Here is a 17862-nt window from a genome sequence, read left to right on the forward strand (position 1 = left end):
GAAGAGATGAGCCCTTTCTACAAGAAACCCTTTCTACAAGAAACTCTTCCCAAGGCTGAATCTTTCTTCATGGACCACCTCCTCCCAGAACTTGTCTGCCGCTGCAAAGACCCTGACCTGGCAGAAGAGATCAAATGTCTGTACTGCAAAAAGCCAAGCTTTGGCAAAATGATCAAGTGCACAGACTGCTGCCAACACTTTCACTATCCATGTGTGAACATTACCAGATACTCCAAAAAATGGAAATGTGGATGCAAATAGATACATCCAACAATGGTAAATACTGGATGCTGGACAACAGCATTTAAGAAAAAACTGATGTAATGAGCAAAGATGGATAGGTACACCTGACAAAATCTAACTGACTTCATTACTGTCAACACAACAACAAACAAACTACACATCTGACTCTAAGTGTTCATTTATTTTTTTCGGAATGTACATTTACGTAAAATCACAAACAGCACTGATATATATTGTTCATCGCCAGAAAGAAGTGCAGTTTGAGTTCGGCAGACAATGATAATACTCAAAAATTAGTTGAAAGCTAGAAAAAAAAAAAATGTCCAGGTATAAATGTTAAATGAGTTCATATAATATTAATTATGTACACTCATTCATTGTTGAGATGTACATTTAACTTTAATTGCATTGCCTTCAATATATTGCATTTACAACATTCAGTTCATGTTCAATATTTGCCATGTCAGCTTTAAACGCAGTTTCTCCATTATCATAAATAAATGAAATAGTTCTGCGTGCGTGGTTCTCAACCTTTTTGTACTCTGAATGATCCTGTCTGATCAAATTTAGTTATTCATAACTGTTATTAATTTTATAGTCAGAGAGAAAGAGAGTGATGAGTAAGTGAGAGAGACAGTGAGAGCAAGTAGTAAGTGACCACCATTGCCCTCATTAGCCCTTAAAAGCCTGACACAATCATGGAAAATAATGTACACCTCCTTGACAGTTATCGCCGGGCCACCACAGCCCCCCTAAGGTTCGTAAGACCAGCACATATGGTCAAAATGTCATCTAGCATATCGACTTGGCTGATGGGTATGACAGTGTTCAGTATCTTAAAGGTTTTAAGCTGACCAATAACTCGTTCCACATGTATGCGGACTCTTGACAACTGACGTGAAGTGTCAACACAAGAACCTGGCAACTGAGATTTCCCCTTCGTGAAACTTGGTATTCTTAATGTTGCTCCTACACTGGCCAAATCCTCTCTAACAAGGAAACCTCTATCTGCAAGGATCTCGTCACCATGCTCAAGTTTACCCAAAAAGGCAGAATCTAAAGTTATTACCTTGTCAGAGGCACGACCTCCCCACCCACTAGACAAAAAAGATATAGCTCCTGCTGGTGTGATTCCTATTAGATATTTCATTGTGTTTTGGTGCTTATAATTTGACCAGGTTTCAGCCCTTGCTTTAAGATTGTGTGTTCTTTCTATAAAGATTTCAGTACAGTCTATAATACATCGACAATTCCTAAATTTGGGTTTAAAACACTTTGGCATGTTTGCTCTCACTGCATCCTTACTAGGCCACATTATCAAAGGTTTCACTATTGAGGACAACATGGGTATCCAGTCTCTTAGTATTTTTGATACAGTTGAGAATGGAAGCCCAAATCTGTAGGCAAGGTCTCTGTTGGTGAGTCCAAGTCTTACTTTCATTAGAACCAAAAGGAGGTGGTTCTCCCAACTTAACCCACCCTTAAGCACAAGTGTGCTTCTTTTTACAATATCCAGCAGCCACATAACCATTTGTAATGATTGTAAACCAGTAAAAAAAAATATTTTAGCATTTGTGTCTTTTATGGAATCAAACCCAAACTTGGACTGCTTCAGTTGCTCCTTCAGATTATTTTCTTCCTGTGTGGCATACAGTTCTCTTTTCAGAGCTTCATAATCATCACGGAGCTGGTTGTACTGCAGGTTGAGTTGGTGCATCTCTTTTCTGGACACAAACTTACATTCATCTACAACACAAAAAGGAGATAAATTAACTCATGTGCAACACATCAGCTTTCATACACAGACACACACACACAACACACAGACTATCTGTCTGGTTCTCTGTCACTCTACTCACCTGACCACCAACCAACCAACCAACCAACCAACCAACACAAACACACACTTAATAGTATGACTTGTGCATACCTTCAGAAGAATCTGCAGTATCTGCTTCAGGCTGGCTTGTGGGGCAGGTAGCAGGGGCCTTATCTTCATCTCTTATTCTCTTTCTTTCATATCTAGGACAAACAGAGTAGAGTTAAGTTAAAAACCCAAAATAATCAACACATTAAGAGATAATACAATAACATAATAAAGAAAGACACACAAGAATATCTTATTTGCTCAGATAATTAACAAGCTACCAAGAAATTAGAAAATTTCAAATACATGACACTGACCTTGCCACCTTTCCCGAGATGTCTCTGTTGCTGCTGTGTGAAAAAACGGATGGAACAAAATCTGGACTATCACAATCCATGGACGGTGACCCTGAGAAAAAGAATGAGATTAGCTATGCTGATTGTTTATTTTCACCTTTTTTAACCTATTTGCTAATTTACGAGCTCAGTCATAATGAGCACCAATAGCACAAGCATTTAAGTTACGGGTTCAGAGTTAAAGAAAATCGTACACTGTAACATTAGCTGTGTGAACTGTGAAGACACTTTCTTGTATGACTTTCAGCCTGAACCAAGAAACCTACACCAGCCATGCAGCTAATCTTGGTACTTACAGTAACAACAAAAGCTAAACTTATAGGTTACGACCGCGAGCCAACGTTAAACTTTACAAACTCAGTAGAAGACGGACAAATTTGTTGGCCAGTTAGTCAGTAAATTACACTAATATATCCTCATTAAGTATGGTAAAATCACACGCAGTCCTACTCATTATCCAGCTCATGTTGGAAAAGACAAACATACCAGAAACGAAGACTGCGGTCAAGCCAGCCGACTCATCAAGATCGGCGGTCAAGCCAGCCGACTCAGTTTTTTGCCGTACCTGTATATACTAGCCATTACGGTAAAAGCGTCTCAGAACTAGTTTCAAATAAAAGCATTCGTCGGGTACATACAAATACTATCAAAGGAAGTGTACGGCCGTTGTGGTATTTACTTTCAAAATAAAAGCCCACCAAACATTCCAATATGAGACATATATATGATTTTGGATACCATTTAAAAGAAAATGCCCTGTTATTCCAGGCTCATTTAGTTCAAGACCGATAGTTCAAGACCCCACAGGGTCACCCAAGAAGTTTCAGGACATTCTGATGCGTAGTTTCAAAATAAAAGCCCACCAAATATGAGACATATTACATATGATTTTGGATTCAATTTAAAAGAAAATGCCCAGTTATTTCAGGATCATTTCACTTCAGGGTTATAGTTCAAGACCCCATGGGGTCACACAAGAAGTTTCAGAACATTCTGATGTGGAGTTTCAAAGTAAAAGCCAACCAAAATCTCCAATATGAGACATATTACATATGATTTTGGATTCAATTTAAAAGAAAATGCCCTGTTATTTCAGGCTCATTTCACTTCAGGGCTATAGTTCACGACCCCATGGGGTCACGCAAAAGGTTTCAGAACATTCTGATGTGGAGTTTCAAAATAAAAGCCAACCAAAGTTTCCAATATGAGACATATAACATGATTTTGGATTCAATTTAAAAGAAAATGCCCTGTTATTTCAGGCTCATTTCACTTCAGGGTTATAGTTCACGACCCCATGGGGTCACGCAAGAAGATTCAGAACATTCTGATGTGGATTTTCTAAATAAAAGCCAACCAAAATGTCCAATAAGAGACATATTACGTATGATTTTGGATTCAATTTAAAAGACAATGCCCTGTTATTTCAGGCTCATTTCACATCAGGGTTATAGTTCAAGACCCCATGGGGTCACACAAGAAGTTTCAGAACATTCTGATGTGGAGTTTCAAAATAAAAGCCAACCAAATTTTCCAATATGAGACATATAACATGATTTTGGATTAAATTTAAAAGAAAATGCCCTGTTATTTCAGGCTCATTTCACATCAGGGTTATAGTTCACGACCCCATGGGGTTACGCAAGAAGATTCAGAACATTCTGATGTGGATTTTCAAAATAAAAGCCAACCAAAGTTTCCAATATGAGACATATTACATATGATTTTGGATTCAATTTAAAAGAAAATGCCCTGTTATTTCAGACTCATTTCACATCAGGGTTATAGTTCAAGACCCCATGGGGACACACAATAAGTGTCAGAACATTCTGATGTGGAGTTTCAAAATAAAAGCCTACCAAAATATCCAATATGAGACATATTACGCATGATTTTGGATTCAATTTAAAAGAAAATGCCCTGTTATTTCAGGCTCATTTCACTTCAGGGTTATAGTTCAAGACCCCATGGGGTCACGCAAAAGGTTTCAGAACATTCTGATGTGGAGTTTCAAAATAAAAGCCAACCAAGTTTTCCAATATGAGACATATTATTTATGATTTTGGATTCAATTTAAAAGAAAATGCCCTGTTATTTCAGGCTCATTTCACATCAGGGTTATAGTTCAAGACCTCTTGGGGTCACACAAGAAGTTTCAGAACATTCTGATGTGGAGTTTCAAAATAAAAGCCAACCAAAGTTTCCAATATGAGACATAATACATATGATTTTGGATTCAATTTAAAAGAAAATGCCCTGTTATTTCAGGCTCATTTCACTTCATGGTTATAGGTCACGACCCCATAGGGTCACCCAATAAGTTTCAGAACATTTTGATGTGGAGTTTCAAAATAAAAGCCAAACTCGTAAACTATAACCACGAAGTGAAATTAGCCTGAAATAACAGGGCATTTTCTTTTAAATTGAATCCAAAATCATGTTATATGTCTCATATTGGAAACTTTGGTTGGCTTTTATTTTGATACTCCACATCAGAATGTTCCGAAACTTCTTGTGTGACCCCATGGGGTCTTGAACTATAACCCTGATGTGAAATGAGCCTGAAATAACAGGGCATTCTCTTTTAAATTTAATCCAAAATCATATGTATTATGTCTCATATTGGAAACTTTGGTTGGCTTTTATTTTGAAACTCCACATCAGAATGTTATGAATCTTCTTGCGTGACCCCATGGGGTCTTGACCTATAACCCTGAAGTGAAATGAGCCTGAAATAACAGGGCATTTTATTTTAAATTGAATCCAAAATCATATGTAATATGTCTCATATTTCAATTTCTAGTCGGCTTTTAATTTGAAATTACACGTCAGAATATCCTGAACCATCATGGGTATCACCATGGGGTTGTGAACTATGACCCTGATGAGGAATGAGTCTGGAATAACAGGGCGTTTCATTTTAAATTTAATCCAAATTCATGTGTAATAAGTCTCATATTTCAATTTCTAGTCGGCTTTTAATTTGAAATTACACATCAGAATATCCTGAAACTTCTTGGGTGACACTATGGGGTCGTGAACTATGACCCTGACGTGGAATGAGTCTGGGATAACAGGGCGTTTCATTTTAAATCTCCAATAAACTATTGGTATAAGCTTACATTTGTCAATTAGTTGGGCTTTTATTTTGAAATTAAATATCACAACGTCCGTACATTTCCTTTGATAGTATTTGCTTTTAATGACTGTCTTTCGGTATGTACCAGACAAATGCTTTTATTTTGAAACTAGTTCTGACGCGCTGAGGCGCTATTACCGTAATGGCTAGTATATACAGGTACGGCAAAAAACTGGGTCGGCTGACTTGACCGCCGATCTCGATGAGTCGGCTGGCATGACCGCAGTAAACGGTGGGCGCTGCACAGACTCTCGCCGCCTTTAGGACCTTCGGGACCCCAATCCGCCCTTTTAATGGCCTGGAGCCACAATCTTCTTCTTCTCTTGGCAAAAGGATGAGATCCTCTCGGGATATTAAACAGTTTCCATCCATCCTTTTGCCGATTCGTGCAGCTTACAGCACAACAGCTCCTTGTCATTTTCGTTCTCCGCTGACTCCGCTGGTAAACAAATGACAAATGTCCCGCTTTCTGCCCCCTGGCTGCGCGCGCACATCTGCGATGACGTTGCACAGAAACCCGTCTATTGTCCCAGACTTCCTACAACGGGGCGTGGTCATTCCACATATCATCTCCTTCGACATTGTCAGTTGTTTAGTTGTTGTTTTTTTTACCGGTACGGACTACATAATTCTGAGTTGAAAGAGTTGATAATTAGTCAAAAAACATATTTTTATCCACTGGAATAAGAAGACAGGCACTTTATAAGGTAGGCCGACGTTTGTCTTGCTTTTTCATTTTCATGGTTTTTAGTGTAGTGATCATCTTGTCCCCGTTTATATTAACTCTTACTTCTTGTTCTAAAGAAAACATTTTACATTCAAAATAGAAAAACTGTCGAGTCGAAACTGATGTTGCTTAACCTTTTGATTGTATAACACCAACTATTTCCAGTTAGACTTAGCCAAAGCATGTAATGGCATAACATCCGACAACTCTTGACACTTTTAGTTTTGTTTTCTAACCTGCTGTCATGTTATCAGATCATTAGGTATTCAGATACATCCACAGTGTATCTGAACCTCATCAATTGTCATGAGTTAAATTAAGGGCAGGCTGGTTTCCTTTACATTCGCCATTAACGTTAGGCCTACATCAAAGCATAATCTCAGGTTTCCTGCCCCTTCAACCATTAATAGCTGACGTTGTAATTAGAAAGTGTCATTGGTTTTTTAATTCTTCATCGCTAACGCTAATGTTATAACCCCAAAGATCCTACCATTGCTCATAGCTTTCAGTAGGCCAAATGTAATACAATCAATAAATTAATCGGCAGTTTTGCTCTTTCGCCTTGTGCCACATTTCTGTGGTTCTAACAAAGTCATTCTCTCATTGAGTCATTCAGACTATCCCTTCTTTGTACGTCAGCTTGTGCGAAAGGCAGCATGACTCAAAAGTACAACTAAGCATTACAATTCAACCCTTTCTGTAATGTGTAGCTTCCTTCAAGAAATAACACTGAAAATCTCGGTGTTATTGCTAAAAGGAAGTATTAGCTATAGATGAAGTATTTTTCGAACATAAATGTTTAGATGTTTGATTTCAAGCTGCATGCTGTCAGATTGTTGCTCTGCAGCCTGTTCCGCAAGTCTGTCTTGATCAATACACAGAGAGTGAATGTTTAGATGATTTAATACTTTTGTTTAATATTTACACTTACCCATTGGTAGTTATAGAGTAGTTGTTTCATTTCAGTATAGTAGGTTTCAACACGTTGTTGTTTGTTGCCTTGATCCCTTCTTAATTTCTTGATTGACGAAAGGTATGGAAGATCAAAATATTGTGCCCCAGATTGGGTGCAGAGGTTTCACGTCCATCACACGCTATGTACTTTACAACAGATCTCTCTCTGTTCTGCGCTCTCTCTCTATCTTTTGTGTGTCTCTTTTGCCATCTCTCTCCAAAATGCGTTGTTGGTTGGGAGAGCCATTGAGAGAGTGGAAAATTGGGTATTTATCTGCGACTAGTAGGCCTACAATTTTAATATTTAGTTTGTCTGCCTATGAAAGTAATGCCGATGTTTTGTTGTTAATGGACAGGTCAAAAGTTGCTCTAATTGACACGGGCAATACAGAACATGCTCTCTCCCGAGCAGGGAAGCCTTGACACTACATCAAAGAAAAACTGATTATATAAAAAATGGTGTGGGTACCGGTGTAAGCATAGATATATATAGAACACTAGATACGTCACGGCAATGTTGAGCTCCGGTCGGCTGACGGCCACCGCGGCGGCCATCTTGAATGGGTCAACCCGCTGCCTAGTGCATTATGCCCCGTGCCCACTACCTCCGTCCGTTGACTGATCCCATTGACTTTGAATGGGGACGGACGCGCAATGCATTGTGGATCCGTCCGTTCCGTTGGAGCCTTCGGCTCAGTCAAGAAGTTGAAAAATGTTCAACTTTTTCGGCAGCGACGGATCCGTCATCCAATCAGATCGCGTATGCAAATTTAAGCACTGTGACGCGACTCGGGCTCTGACGATACTGGAAAGCGGGAAAGCGGGTCATCTTGCATCGCAACAAGCAGGAAGTAGCGGGAAGAACCCGGCGAAGCGATTTGATTGGCTGACGGATGCCTCTGCAAAGACTACTCCCCCATCAGTCAGCCACGCCTTCCCACGTCCGTTGACTGACGGAGGTAGTGGGCATGTAGGGTTACACCTTATGGAAAATTCATGCAAACATGTAGCAAATTTGAGCGGTGATGGCTCAGTGGATGACACTAAAAACATCATAGTTGATATTCCATGCTTGATTTTAAGTGGTAGGCAGATTTTTTTCCTCTATGTTATACAAGAAACACACTTTTTAACACAGGACATTTAACTTGCCACTGATTATATCTACTATCAGAAATGTTTCTGCTGGACTCAGATTAACATTTTATTTCTCAAAAAGTAAATATCTTATCCATTTAGCTTATAACTCTCAAACCACTCTAACACTGCATCACTCTGGACTAGAACCAGCAACCCTCCAGACTGAGATACAACTGGAACTATTGATTGAATTTATTTCTGACATTCAATACAAATTAAACATGTGAAAAATACAAAACAAAAAGAAAAGGACAAATATTTAATAAATTAACTTCCTGTGTTCCTCAACTTTTTATATATCTATATACAATTTTCTTTATGACACTATATTTGATATTTACAATCCATACATATACAACTTAAATAAAATAAATACAATATATTTTATAATTTACAATATACAATCCATATATCTACATATATATACACATGTCTATTTTTATAATTTGATGTACTATTAGGGATGGGAATCGAGAACCGGTTCTTATTCAGAACCAGTTCCGAGTCAACCGATTCCTTGGAATCGTTAGCAAGCCTGCTTAACGATTCCGCTTATCGGTTCCGGTCGCGGCAAATGCGTCGTGACGTCACACACACGCTGCTTTGATTTGGTTCAGAACGCAGCAAACATGTCGCCGCCGAGGAAGAATCGCATTGTGCGTTCACACCAAACGCGACGGGGCGACAAGATCCCATACAAAGTGAACGTAGAGACGCGTATAAGGGCGAGTTTTTCGCGGGAGAAAACCGGCGACAAGTTTTTGTCGTGATGACAGCCAATCAGCGTTCAACAGCGTGATAACTGAGTGACATGTGTAACGTAACAGCCAATCAGCGTTCAGCCGTCAAACTCAGTGCAGTGCAGTCCGGGTGAACCGCGGAATGGAGGAGAAAGTGATTGTTGCAGTTTGCGACTCCCGGAGCTCTATATATAATAGTATATAATAGGGCTGTAACGATACACAAATTCACGATTCGGTTTGTATCACGATTTTTGACCCACGGTTCGATACATCCCACGATTCTTTTAAATTTAAAAAGCATTTTATTTAAACAACACTTAAATACCAATTATCTTAATGTAACATTTAATAACAAATAATTTGGAACACTGAACAGATTTGAACTGAAAGAATACTATTAAAGTATAGCTAAATTAATAAAGAAATAACCAAAGATTGCAGTTGGAGGATGCTTTTTGCTGGTAGGCATAATAGGGCCCCTTTAACTGTTTGGTTGGTTTATTCAAATATCCTTATTAGCGCTTCTTATTAGGCTATGTAGCTTAAATAATGACATAATCAGGCCGTATAGAATGCAACATGTTTAATAGCCTAACTTTCAATAGATGAGGAAAAACATGAACGTCGCAATAACGAGGCATAGTGTTACGAGTAGCATATGTGTGTGCGGGAGAATGGCAGTGTGCGTATTAGGGATGGGCAAAATGATTATTTTCCGGGAACTAGTTCTTTCAGTTCAGTTCACTATAACGATTCGTTTATTTGATTCGTTCGTTTTGATTCGTTCGTTACGTCAGATTACATCTTAAAAAAAATAAAAAATAAAAAAACTTTTTTTTATATATATTTTTTTAAATTGGTCGTGGGTTCGGATAGGACCGTCAAGACCGCAGTCCGCCGTTTGGAGATGCCTGCTATATAGTATGTTGAACGTCCCACCAATATTTATACCACTTGCTTACTCTATATTTCATTCATGGTTTTACATTTATAATTTTATTTTACTTTACATTTAATTCTTCATTGTTCAGGCATTACAGAACTTGCATGGTCATAAATAAAAAATACGAACAGCAGTTTAATTTCTTTGTTTGTTCTTAAATTGACGTAGAATGGAGCAAAGACTCCTGGGATTGGGAAATGCGTTTATCCAATAAACAGATGGAGATCAAGTCTATTTTCGAAAAAATGTAGGGGGATATATGAGTCGAATGGTATGACCCAAGATACGTCAGACAGAGAAAGCGTGCATATTCGACGGTACCGCCTTGTCATTGGTTTACCCAGGTGCCATTCCAACACCATTGCTACCTCTCATTGGCTGAATCTTTGAGAAAGTTGTAGACTCAATCAATGGAAATCGCGGGGAGACGGAGCTCTGTTCGTTTGTATATTTTATTTACGTGACCATATGTTTGGTTTATGTTAAAAAAAAAAGAATCAAAGAACCAGTTCTTCTTGTTTTGGGGAACCAGTTCTTGTCGTTCACGTTCGGGATTCGTTCGTTGTAATGAATCAGTCGCGACCGACACATCCCTAGTGCGTATGCGTGTGTGAGTGACGTCAGCGAGTGAGTGGACGAGCGAGGAGAGCGAGCGGTAGCGCGTGTGTCTAGTGAAGAAGCGAACGAGTCCGGTAGAATAAAGTACCCATCCTGTCAATAATCGGTGGCCGCTTCATTCCGACCTATAAGCAGACAAACTGCCAGTCAAATCACACAAAACAATAGAGACAGGATCACACAGGCAATTTTTTTCGCGCTTGGCCCACTCTGGATAAATGTCGTTCATATCGCATATGAGGACTTCGACGGCTGTGGAGAAATGCAATCCTCCGTAGCCACGGAGAGCTGTGATCACAGAGAGGGCATCTCGTCACATATTTACGGCATCGATAGGAGGGGGCGCTGTCAGCAGACTATTATTTAGACAAATTATTAGCAAATTTCAATCGGACAATTTGACCGAAGAGTTAGAAAGGGCATATCACGCTTCTGCCTTCTCACACCGCGAGACAGGATCGTGGCTTTGAGTATCGCGATTTTCGGTTTGATACGCGTATCGTTACAGCCCTAGCAGGGTTTTTTCTAAACAAGGGAACAGGGGCGCTGCGCCCCGATACTCCCGGCGTGCGCCATCCTACCGAAATGCCGACTGAACCTGTCAGACTTGGATCTGTACTTACATGCTGCTGTACAACATACACTATTTCTCAAAACGATCTTTTCTCCGCGAAAATATCCCAACACCACCACCTGACAATGTGTCTGATCCTCAAATAACTTATAATTACTCCAAAAATATTCCGATCCGAATTGGAGTTTCCCAGACCGAGTCGACATGCTAACGTTAAAGTTATTAGCAGCTAGCTAGCTAGCTACTATGTATTTGAATGGGTTTTTGGTCTAGGCGCTAAGATGCTAAGCAAGTATACAAGACCATTCCAGTTCTCTCTGCACAAAGCTACGGGTTCCCTGTTACCAGGGAACCCGTAGCAGGGAACTAAATGGCAGCTGCACGGCCGAATTAGCCCAATAAAAGTGTAGGAACCCAGAGAACCAGCTACAACATAGTTTTCATCCAAACGAGCCGTCTTTAGCGAACGGTGAATTGCATTGGCTTCTACGAGCAGTCGGCTTTCAGCCGCGAGCTTAGGGACCGTCTGCAAAGTGCAAAACTGAATTGCATTGGCTTCTACGAGCAGTCGGCTTTCAGCCGCGAGCTTAGGGACCGTCTGCAAAGTGCAAAACTGAAAACGACAACAATAGTAAAATTTCTATAGCGTCGCCATTATTGACTCTAGAGCCCCAAAACTTGTTCCATAGAGGCATGGCACAGGAGGTCTACCATGACTAACGCTACCCTGAACCACCTCCTCAGGATCAGTATTGAGGGGCCTGCAATTGATCAATTTGATTTTGACAAGGCAGTGAGCCGTTGGGGCAGTCTCAGGAACAGACGGCTGCTGTTGTGATTTGTCCTACTTAATAAAAGTTTAGCCAATATTTTTGAAATTTGTCGTGTTTATTTACAGGGTAAAGTTGTACAAGTCTACCAAAAGTTGATAGCATTTTAGTTTTTCAGGATGACCACAAGAGCTAGAATTTCTCTCTAAGATAGCCTCAGAATGTACCATTTAATCATTATTTTTTCAAAGGCTTCGCGCCGTGGAAGGGGGAGACCCCCCTTCCACACCATCCCCCGCCTCGGTCGCGTTGCTCCCTCGGCTTTGCGCAGGGGTCTGCTCCCTGCTACTTTTTTTTTCTAGAAAAACCCCTGCCTAGTATATAATATATTATATACTATATTATAATTGTATATATAATATCACGGCCAACAGCTCTGTCGCCTCCGGATGGCCGTAGCGTGGGGAGCTCTCATAGGGATTGGGCTTCTCGGGGTTTGTTTACCGGCATTGCTATGGTTTCCGGTCTTGTGTGTTCCAACGGTTTATTAGGTAGGCCCATCTAATAAATCTCTGTCTAATCAATGCTTCATTTTGTTTATGTCAGTTTAATTTTGTTACAAGTTGAATGCAAATGAGCACTGTTAGAATTCCAAAAGGCACAAGCTCTTACTTGGCTGTTTTCAGTCTGTGTTTTTAGTTGTATGGCACATAATCATGGCATTTGGGCTTAAAAAGCGAAACATATATTTTTTCGTCTAGACCAATTGATTTGAAAATGTACAATTTCCTAATACTAGAAGCACTTCTGATCAGATATTAATGAGATGTAATGCAAACAAACACATTTATACTTATTTTCTCACCCAATGAGAATCGATAAGAGAATCAATAAGGAATCGGATCGATAAGCAGAATCGGAATCGGAATCGGAATCGTGAAATTCTTATCAATTCCCATCCCTATGTACTATATTTACACTTTATATATATTTTTTATTGATTTATAATCCTAATGTAGTTTGGTACAGTATGTTTACAATTATACATTTAATACTATATATATATATATACACAAATATATGCACACACACATATATATACACATATATATATACACACATACACATATATATACACATATATATAACTATACACATATACAGAACTATATATATATAGATATAACTACATATAACTATATATATATATCTATATATATATAACTATGTAACTATAACTATATATATATATATAACTATATCTGTCGTTTTCAAAATCTGTCGAGTTTTTTTCGGGAATTTCCTCTCTGCCAGGTAAGTGAGGTTAATTTGGCGATATGATGCAGCCGTATTCGCATAAAGACAGAGACAACCAGCGACAGGAGGAGGGACAGGTGATTGTCGATGGCAAACTGGCTTTCTTGGACATGGCTCCCCAGCGCAAAGACGTCCTCTGTCCCGATTTCCTCTCTGACAAAGTGGGCTACAACAACCTCATCAGGGGCTTTCCCTGGAGAGTGTTGACGAATGGCCCTCTCCGCAGCTCTCACCACCTTCAAAAAGAGAATTAGAAAATGTTAAAGCTGTGACTGTATGAGGATGGGTTGGGCTGTTGGTCATCGTTGGGCAGCATGCTAGCTGTGTGTACAGAGGAGCTGATGGATGTTTTTACTGACCTTTACAGTTCCTTTTGAAGGAATCATCTGCCCACCGTTATTACGAAGTTCCAGCAGATGGTAGCTCTGGTCAAATGGGACAGCTACAGCATCTGTCACCAGGCTGGCACGGCACACATCACAGGACAGGCTGCGAAAAATACACCGGACAACGAACCCAGCAATGTAGGCCAGTGCGTTGTCTACTAGACCACCAAAGCGAGTCGGGAGGTAGCTGTGGTCCCCGACAAGGGCAGAAATGTTCAGGAATGGAGAAACCAGCTCTTCAGCAGTGGCGGCATCTGCAGAGGACATCTCAGCAGCGGAAAGGGAGACTCTGGTGTAGTGCTCAGCTGACAGGGTGACAGTGGCATCCTGTCCTCTCACGTTGCGAGAATCCACAGGCTTGACACCACATCTATACATGAGCTTGCGGAAGATACCCTGGAACTGTCCAGCAGTTGGGTTGTTATTCCAGCCTCCTAATGAGAAACAAACAGCAACATACAACCCTTTAAGATATTTAAATCGTGTTGTGTAAATCGTGTTTTCCTTATATAAATAGAGGAGACATGAGTGGTAGAGTAGGAAGGATATCAAACCCAACACAGGGCTACTTAACATTGAGGCAATTAACTTATTCCATAGTTATAGTAGACCACACACAAAAACGATGACCTATTGTCTTGCTCCCTTTTATTTTTTTAATATTTAGATTTTACCCTTCTCTGTAAACCCTAGAGATGGTTGTGAGTGAAATAAGAGATAACAAGAAATTGAACCGCTGTACGAGTGTATGTGTTGTGTGTATGTATGTATGCTAGCTGCTGGAACACCTACATTTCCCTGCTGGGATGAATAAGATAATATCTTATCTTATCTTATCTTATATATCAAACCTGATGCTCTGATAGAATTGAAGAGAAGCTCCAAATGATCCTGGCTGAAGCGGTAGGTCAGGACATATTGTTGCTCTTCCAGGAGTTGAGGAATCATCCCCATCAGAGTGTCAATGTTTATAACGAACCCCATGACAGACGGGTACCTTAAATTTCCAAAATGTTTTGTAGAACTGATCATAGCAGACATGCTGGAGACTACATTAACTTTAAATTATCAACATTGCTCATTATATTACCAACTCCACCTACAAAAATACAGAACTTCTTTTAAACCTGATGCAGAACAGCATATCATGAACTCCGTGCAAAACAGCACATTGTGAACTCTGTGCATAATAGCATATCATGAACTCCATTCAGAACAACATGCAATAAGTATTTAAAAATTAACCTCTTTGACTGGTGAAGGGGTTTACCATCCATCATCACCAAATCTAGCAAGTACTTCCTAGCCTTTGACAGGAACTCAGACTTGTAACACTCTAGCATGAGGGTTTCGGCTATTCAATATGTCAAAGAGCCTGTCAATCATCTAAAGAAATGTTTGGGTTTATTCATATATCTTAATCACTGTAACAAGTTATTCGATGCTAGAGCTTTGGCAACTAGAGGGAAAAATTAGATGATCCATAGGTATCAGATATCCAACTTAATTGCCTTTCAGTCAAAATTCAATACATATTGGCTTAAATGTGGTGAGCATATGAGGCTGAAAGTAGGAAGTGAGTGGGAGAGGCCTGCTTGTCAATACACTAATTACGTTTTGTATACTGAAAAAACATTGACATGCTATACTGCCATGCAAGTATAGCACAGAGTGACAATTGGGTTCAAGGGATTCATAACCTAGTGTTGCAGTACCTGAAGGAATTCCACTGTGGCTTCACAGTCATTAAATTGTTCGTAGCCAAGATCTTTCAGTGTCCGGAGGGCCACTGCAACCGAGTTGCTTAATGTCTGTGCCGCCAGGGAAACCTTAATAATAAGAAATGTATTTGAATTTGTATTACATTTAAAACAAATCTCAGTATATTACCCCCTCCAACACACACACAAACACAAACACACCTTCATTTTTTGGTTGTTGAAACTGACATGAGTATCTGTCAGTTTGTTGGCTGCATGCAGCCCTGCCTTTTTTTGAACATTGTTGAGCTCAACAATGTGCTTCCACTCGATCCTGCCACTGCCACTGTTGATAGTCCGGTATGACTACAGAAATGGAATTAGAATTATTATTTATTATTAGTCGCACGAGTACAACCACGATGTAAACGTGGTTTTGGCAGCTACAGAGGGATGCGCCCATCAGCAACTGCATGAAGATATGCGAAAGAATAGTATATGATATATGATGATGGTGCATACAGAGGATGGGAATATAAAGACCACCACAAATACCAAGAGAAATGTATTACCTCAAGCATATTGCGTGCGAGCTTGAGCATGTGGCACGCATCCATTATGACAAATACCTTATCACCTGAAGAGGGATGAGTAAAGCTGGTCTTCAGGGGGTCTTTCGGGTTTCCCTTAAGATTAGTTCCAAGCAAGTTGCACATACCCAGGTTGGTGGCATGTCCATCCATGGTAACACTCACTACTTTGATGGAACGGTCATGTAGTGCCTCCAAAGCGTGGACAACAAGCTCTTTTTGTGTGTCTGCTGTGAGTGTTGCAGTAAAGAAGTAGCCTATCGGTGCCTTCCAATGGCCTTTAAGGCCAACGACCATCAACACTAGAGCCTCTGTGGCAGGATCCGTTTAGTTACAGCCGTTGCCTAGGTCCACATATCCTGACATCCGTTTAGTCCGAGGATTGTACTGCAGATGCTTCTTTATGGACATGGCATCCAGCATTAATGTCACATGGCCATGCTTGTCAGGGTCTTCTTCCAATTTACGCCCAACATGTTGAGCATCATTATATTCAGGCCCGGCCTCTCATCCAATGATGACAACCACCTTTAAAAAAATTAAAAAGTAAAGTACCTATCATATTATCAGGCCAAGGAATCATCACTCATTTTCCTCAAGCAATTCATTATGATTTTAGATTTTGACCACTTGGCAATTCATTTTAACCTCTCTAGCCCGGACCATATAAAATTGTTGTTTAGAACTAATAGAGGTTGGTTTTATTTCATTCTCGAAGAAAACATACGATACCTTTGCAATGAGTGTGGATGAGGGAGAGGAAGTTGCAGCGTGCTTCTGAGGTAGCGGTATGCCTTGGGTCCATGCAGGTGTAATGTGATGGCAAACTCCCTCTGTTCTTTGCTGTATTCACTGGCCTTTTTCTCGAAAAGGTGCAGTGGGAGATCTAACAATGAATAAAGAATTATTTCCACCGGTTATCAAATAAATTACCAATATATATTATGATTGGTGTGGATATTCATAGCCTAGTGTAGATGTCATCTCGCCCAAAGTGTAGAGCAGTTTAAAATGAACAAATACAATTTCCAAACAAATCGGCCACATGAGCACAAATTCTACTTTGAACACATAGATTACGCATTAATATAACAGGGACATGTTTCCGGGACATACTGTAGACATGTATCTAAGGAATCAGACCCATACGTAATTTTACCTGCATACAATCCAACCCTCTGACTTAGTTCTTCAGTCATCAAGTTTTTCTCCCTCAGCTCCATCAGCACATCCTGCAAGGAACTCTTTGCCCTCAATTCACGCTTCCTTGTATTCGTCTTTTCCCTCTGCAGTCTGCTTACATTGTCCTTTGCCTTAATGTACCCCTCCTTAAGAGCAAAAGGGCAACTGGACAGAGCATAAGTGTGGTCCTGGTAAAAGGGAGGAAAAAACACCTGCTGTCATACTCCAAGTGTTATTTCTGTTGGCTCGAAAACTCCCCATTGTATGTGAAAGTATTTATTACTACTACCATGTTACACATGTTAAAATAATACTTTTGGAGTTGAATTCAACTGGGAAATGTTTAACCCTGAAATTTTAACAATGTTGTCATAGGCAGACATCAAAGCACAATAATACAATTAAAAACAGACAGATTTATTTGTAAGTAGAGCTTTATCAAGTTTTGATTATTTTATGAACAATGAATAATGTCACTGAACAACAAAAAGATGAATGTTGAGGAAAGTATTACTCATCTGCCTGATCCCATCTATTAAACATCTAGTAAAATGTCAACCCCCCAACCCCATGTGATGAAGGAATGCACAGTGCATGTAGGGGGCGTAAATAA

General features: G+C 39.8%; 2 protein-coding genes across 2 annotated transcripts in view; one reads left to right on the top strand and one right to left on the bottom strand.

Moving 5' to 3' along the window:
• Positions 1–37: 37 nt before the first annotated feature.
• LOC132469366 (uncharacterized) lies at positions 38–2727 on the bottom strand. Its single transcript, XM_060067323.1, has 3 exons — positions 2428–2727; positions 2174–2265; positions 38–1989 (listed from the first exon to the last, which is right to left on the bottom strand). Exons 1-3 carry the CDS (start codon positions 2505–2507, stop codon positions 971–973), a joined length of 1191 nt encoding a protein of 396 aa, XP_059923306.1. The 5' UTR covers positions 2508–2727; the 3' UTR covers positions 38–970.
• Positions 2728–6159: 3432 nt separating this feature from the next.
• LOC132468974 (G-protein-signaling modulator 2-like) overlaps positions 6160–17862 on the top strand; it is a 59618-nt gene continuing 47915 nt past the window's right edge. Inside the window, exon 1 of the mRNA XM_060066859.1 lies at positions 6160–6312. The gene's annotated coding sequence lies outside the window, so the exon portion shown is untranslated. The remainder of the gene's footprint in view (positions 6313–17862) is intronic.

The sequence above is a fragment of the Gadus macrocephalus genome, chromosome 12 (genome assembly GCF_031168955.1).
Source record: "Gadus macrocephalus chromosome 12, ASM3116895v1".
In the NCBI taxonomy this organism is placed as follows: domain Eukaryota; kingdom Metazoa; phylum Chordata; class Actinopteri; order Gadiformes; family Gadidae; genus Gadus; species Gadus macrocephalus.

Bases quoted from the DNA above. Each gene is read 5' to 3' on its own strand.
- LOC132469366 (XM_060067323.1), bottom strand. From the start codon at position 2,507: ATGGATTGTGATAGTCCAGATTTTGTTCCATCCGTTTTTTCACACAGC. The intron at 2,266-2,427 runs GTCAGTGTCATG...TGTTTGTCCTAG, and splicing joins ATCTCGGGAAAGGTGGCAAG to ATATGAAAGAAAGAGAATAA. The intron at 1,990-2,173 runs GTATGCACAAGT...TTTGTGTTGTAG, and splicing joins TACTGCAGATTCTTCTGAAG to ATGAATGTAAGTTTGTGTCC.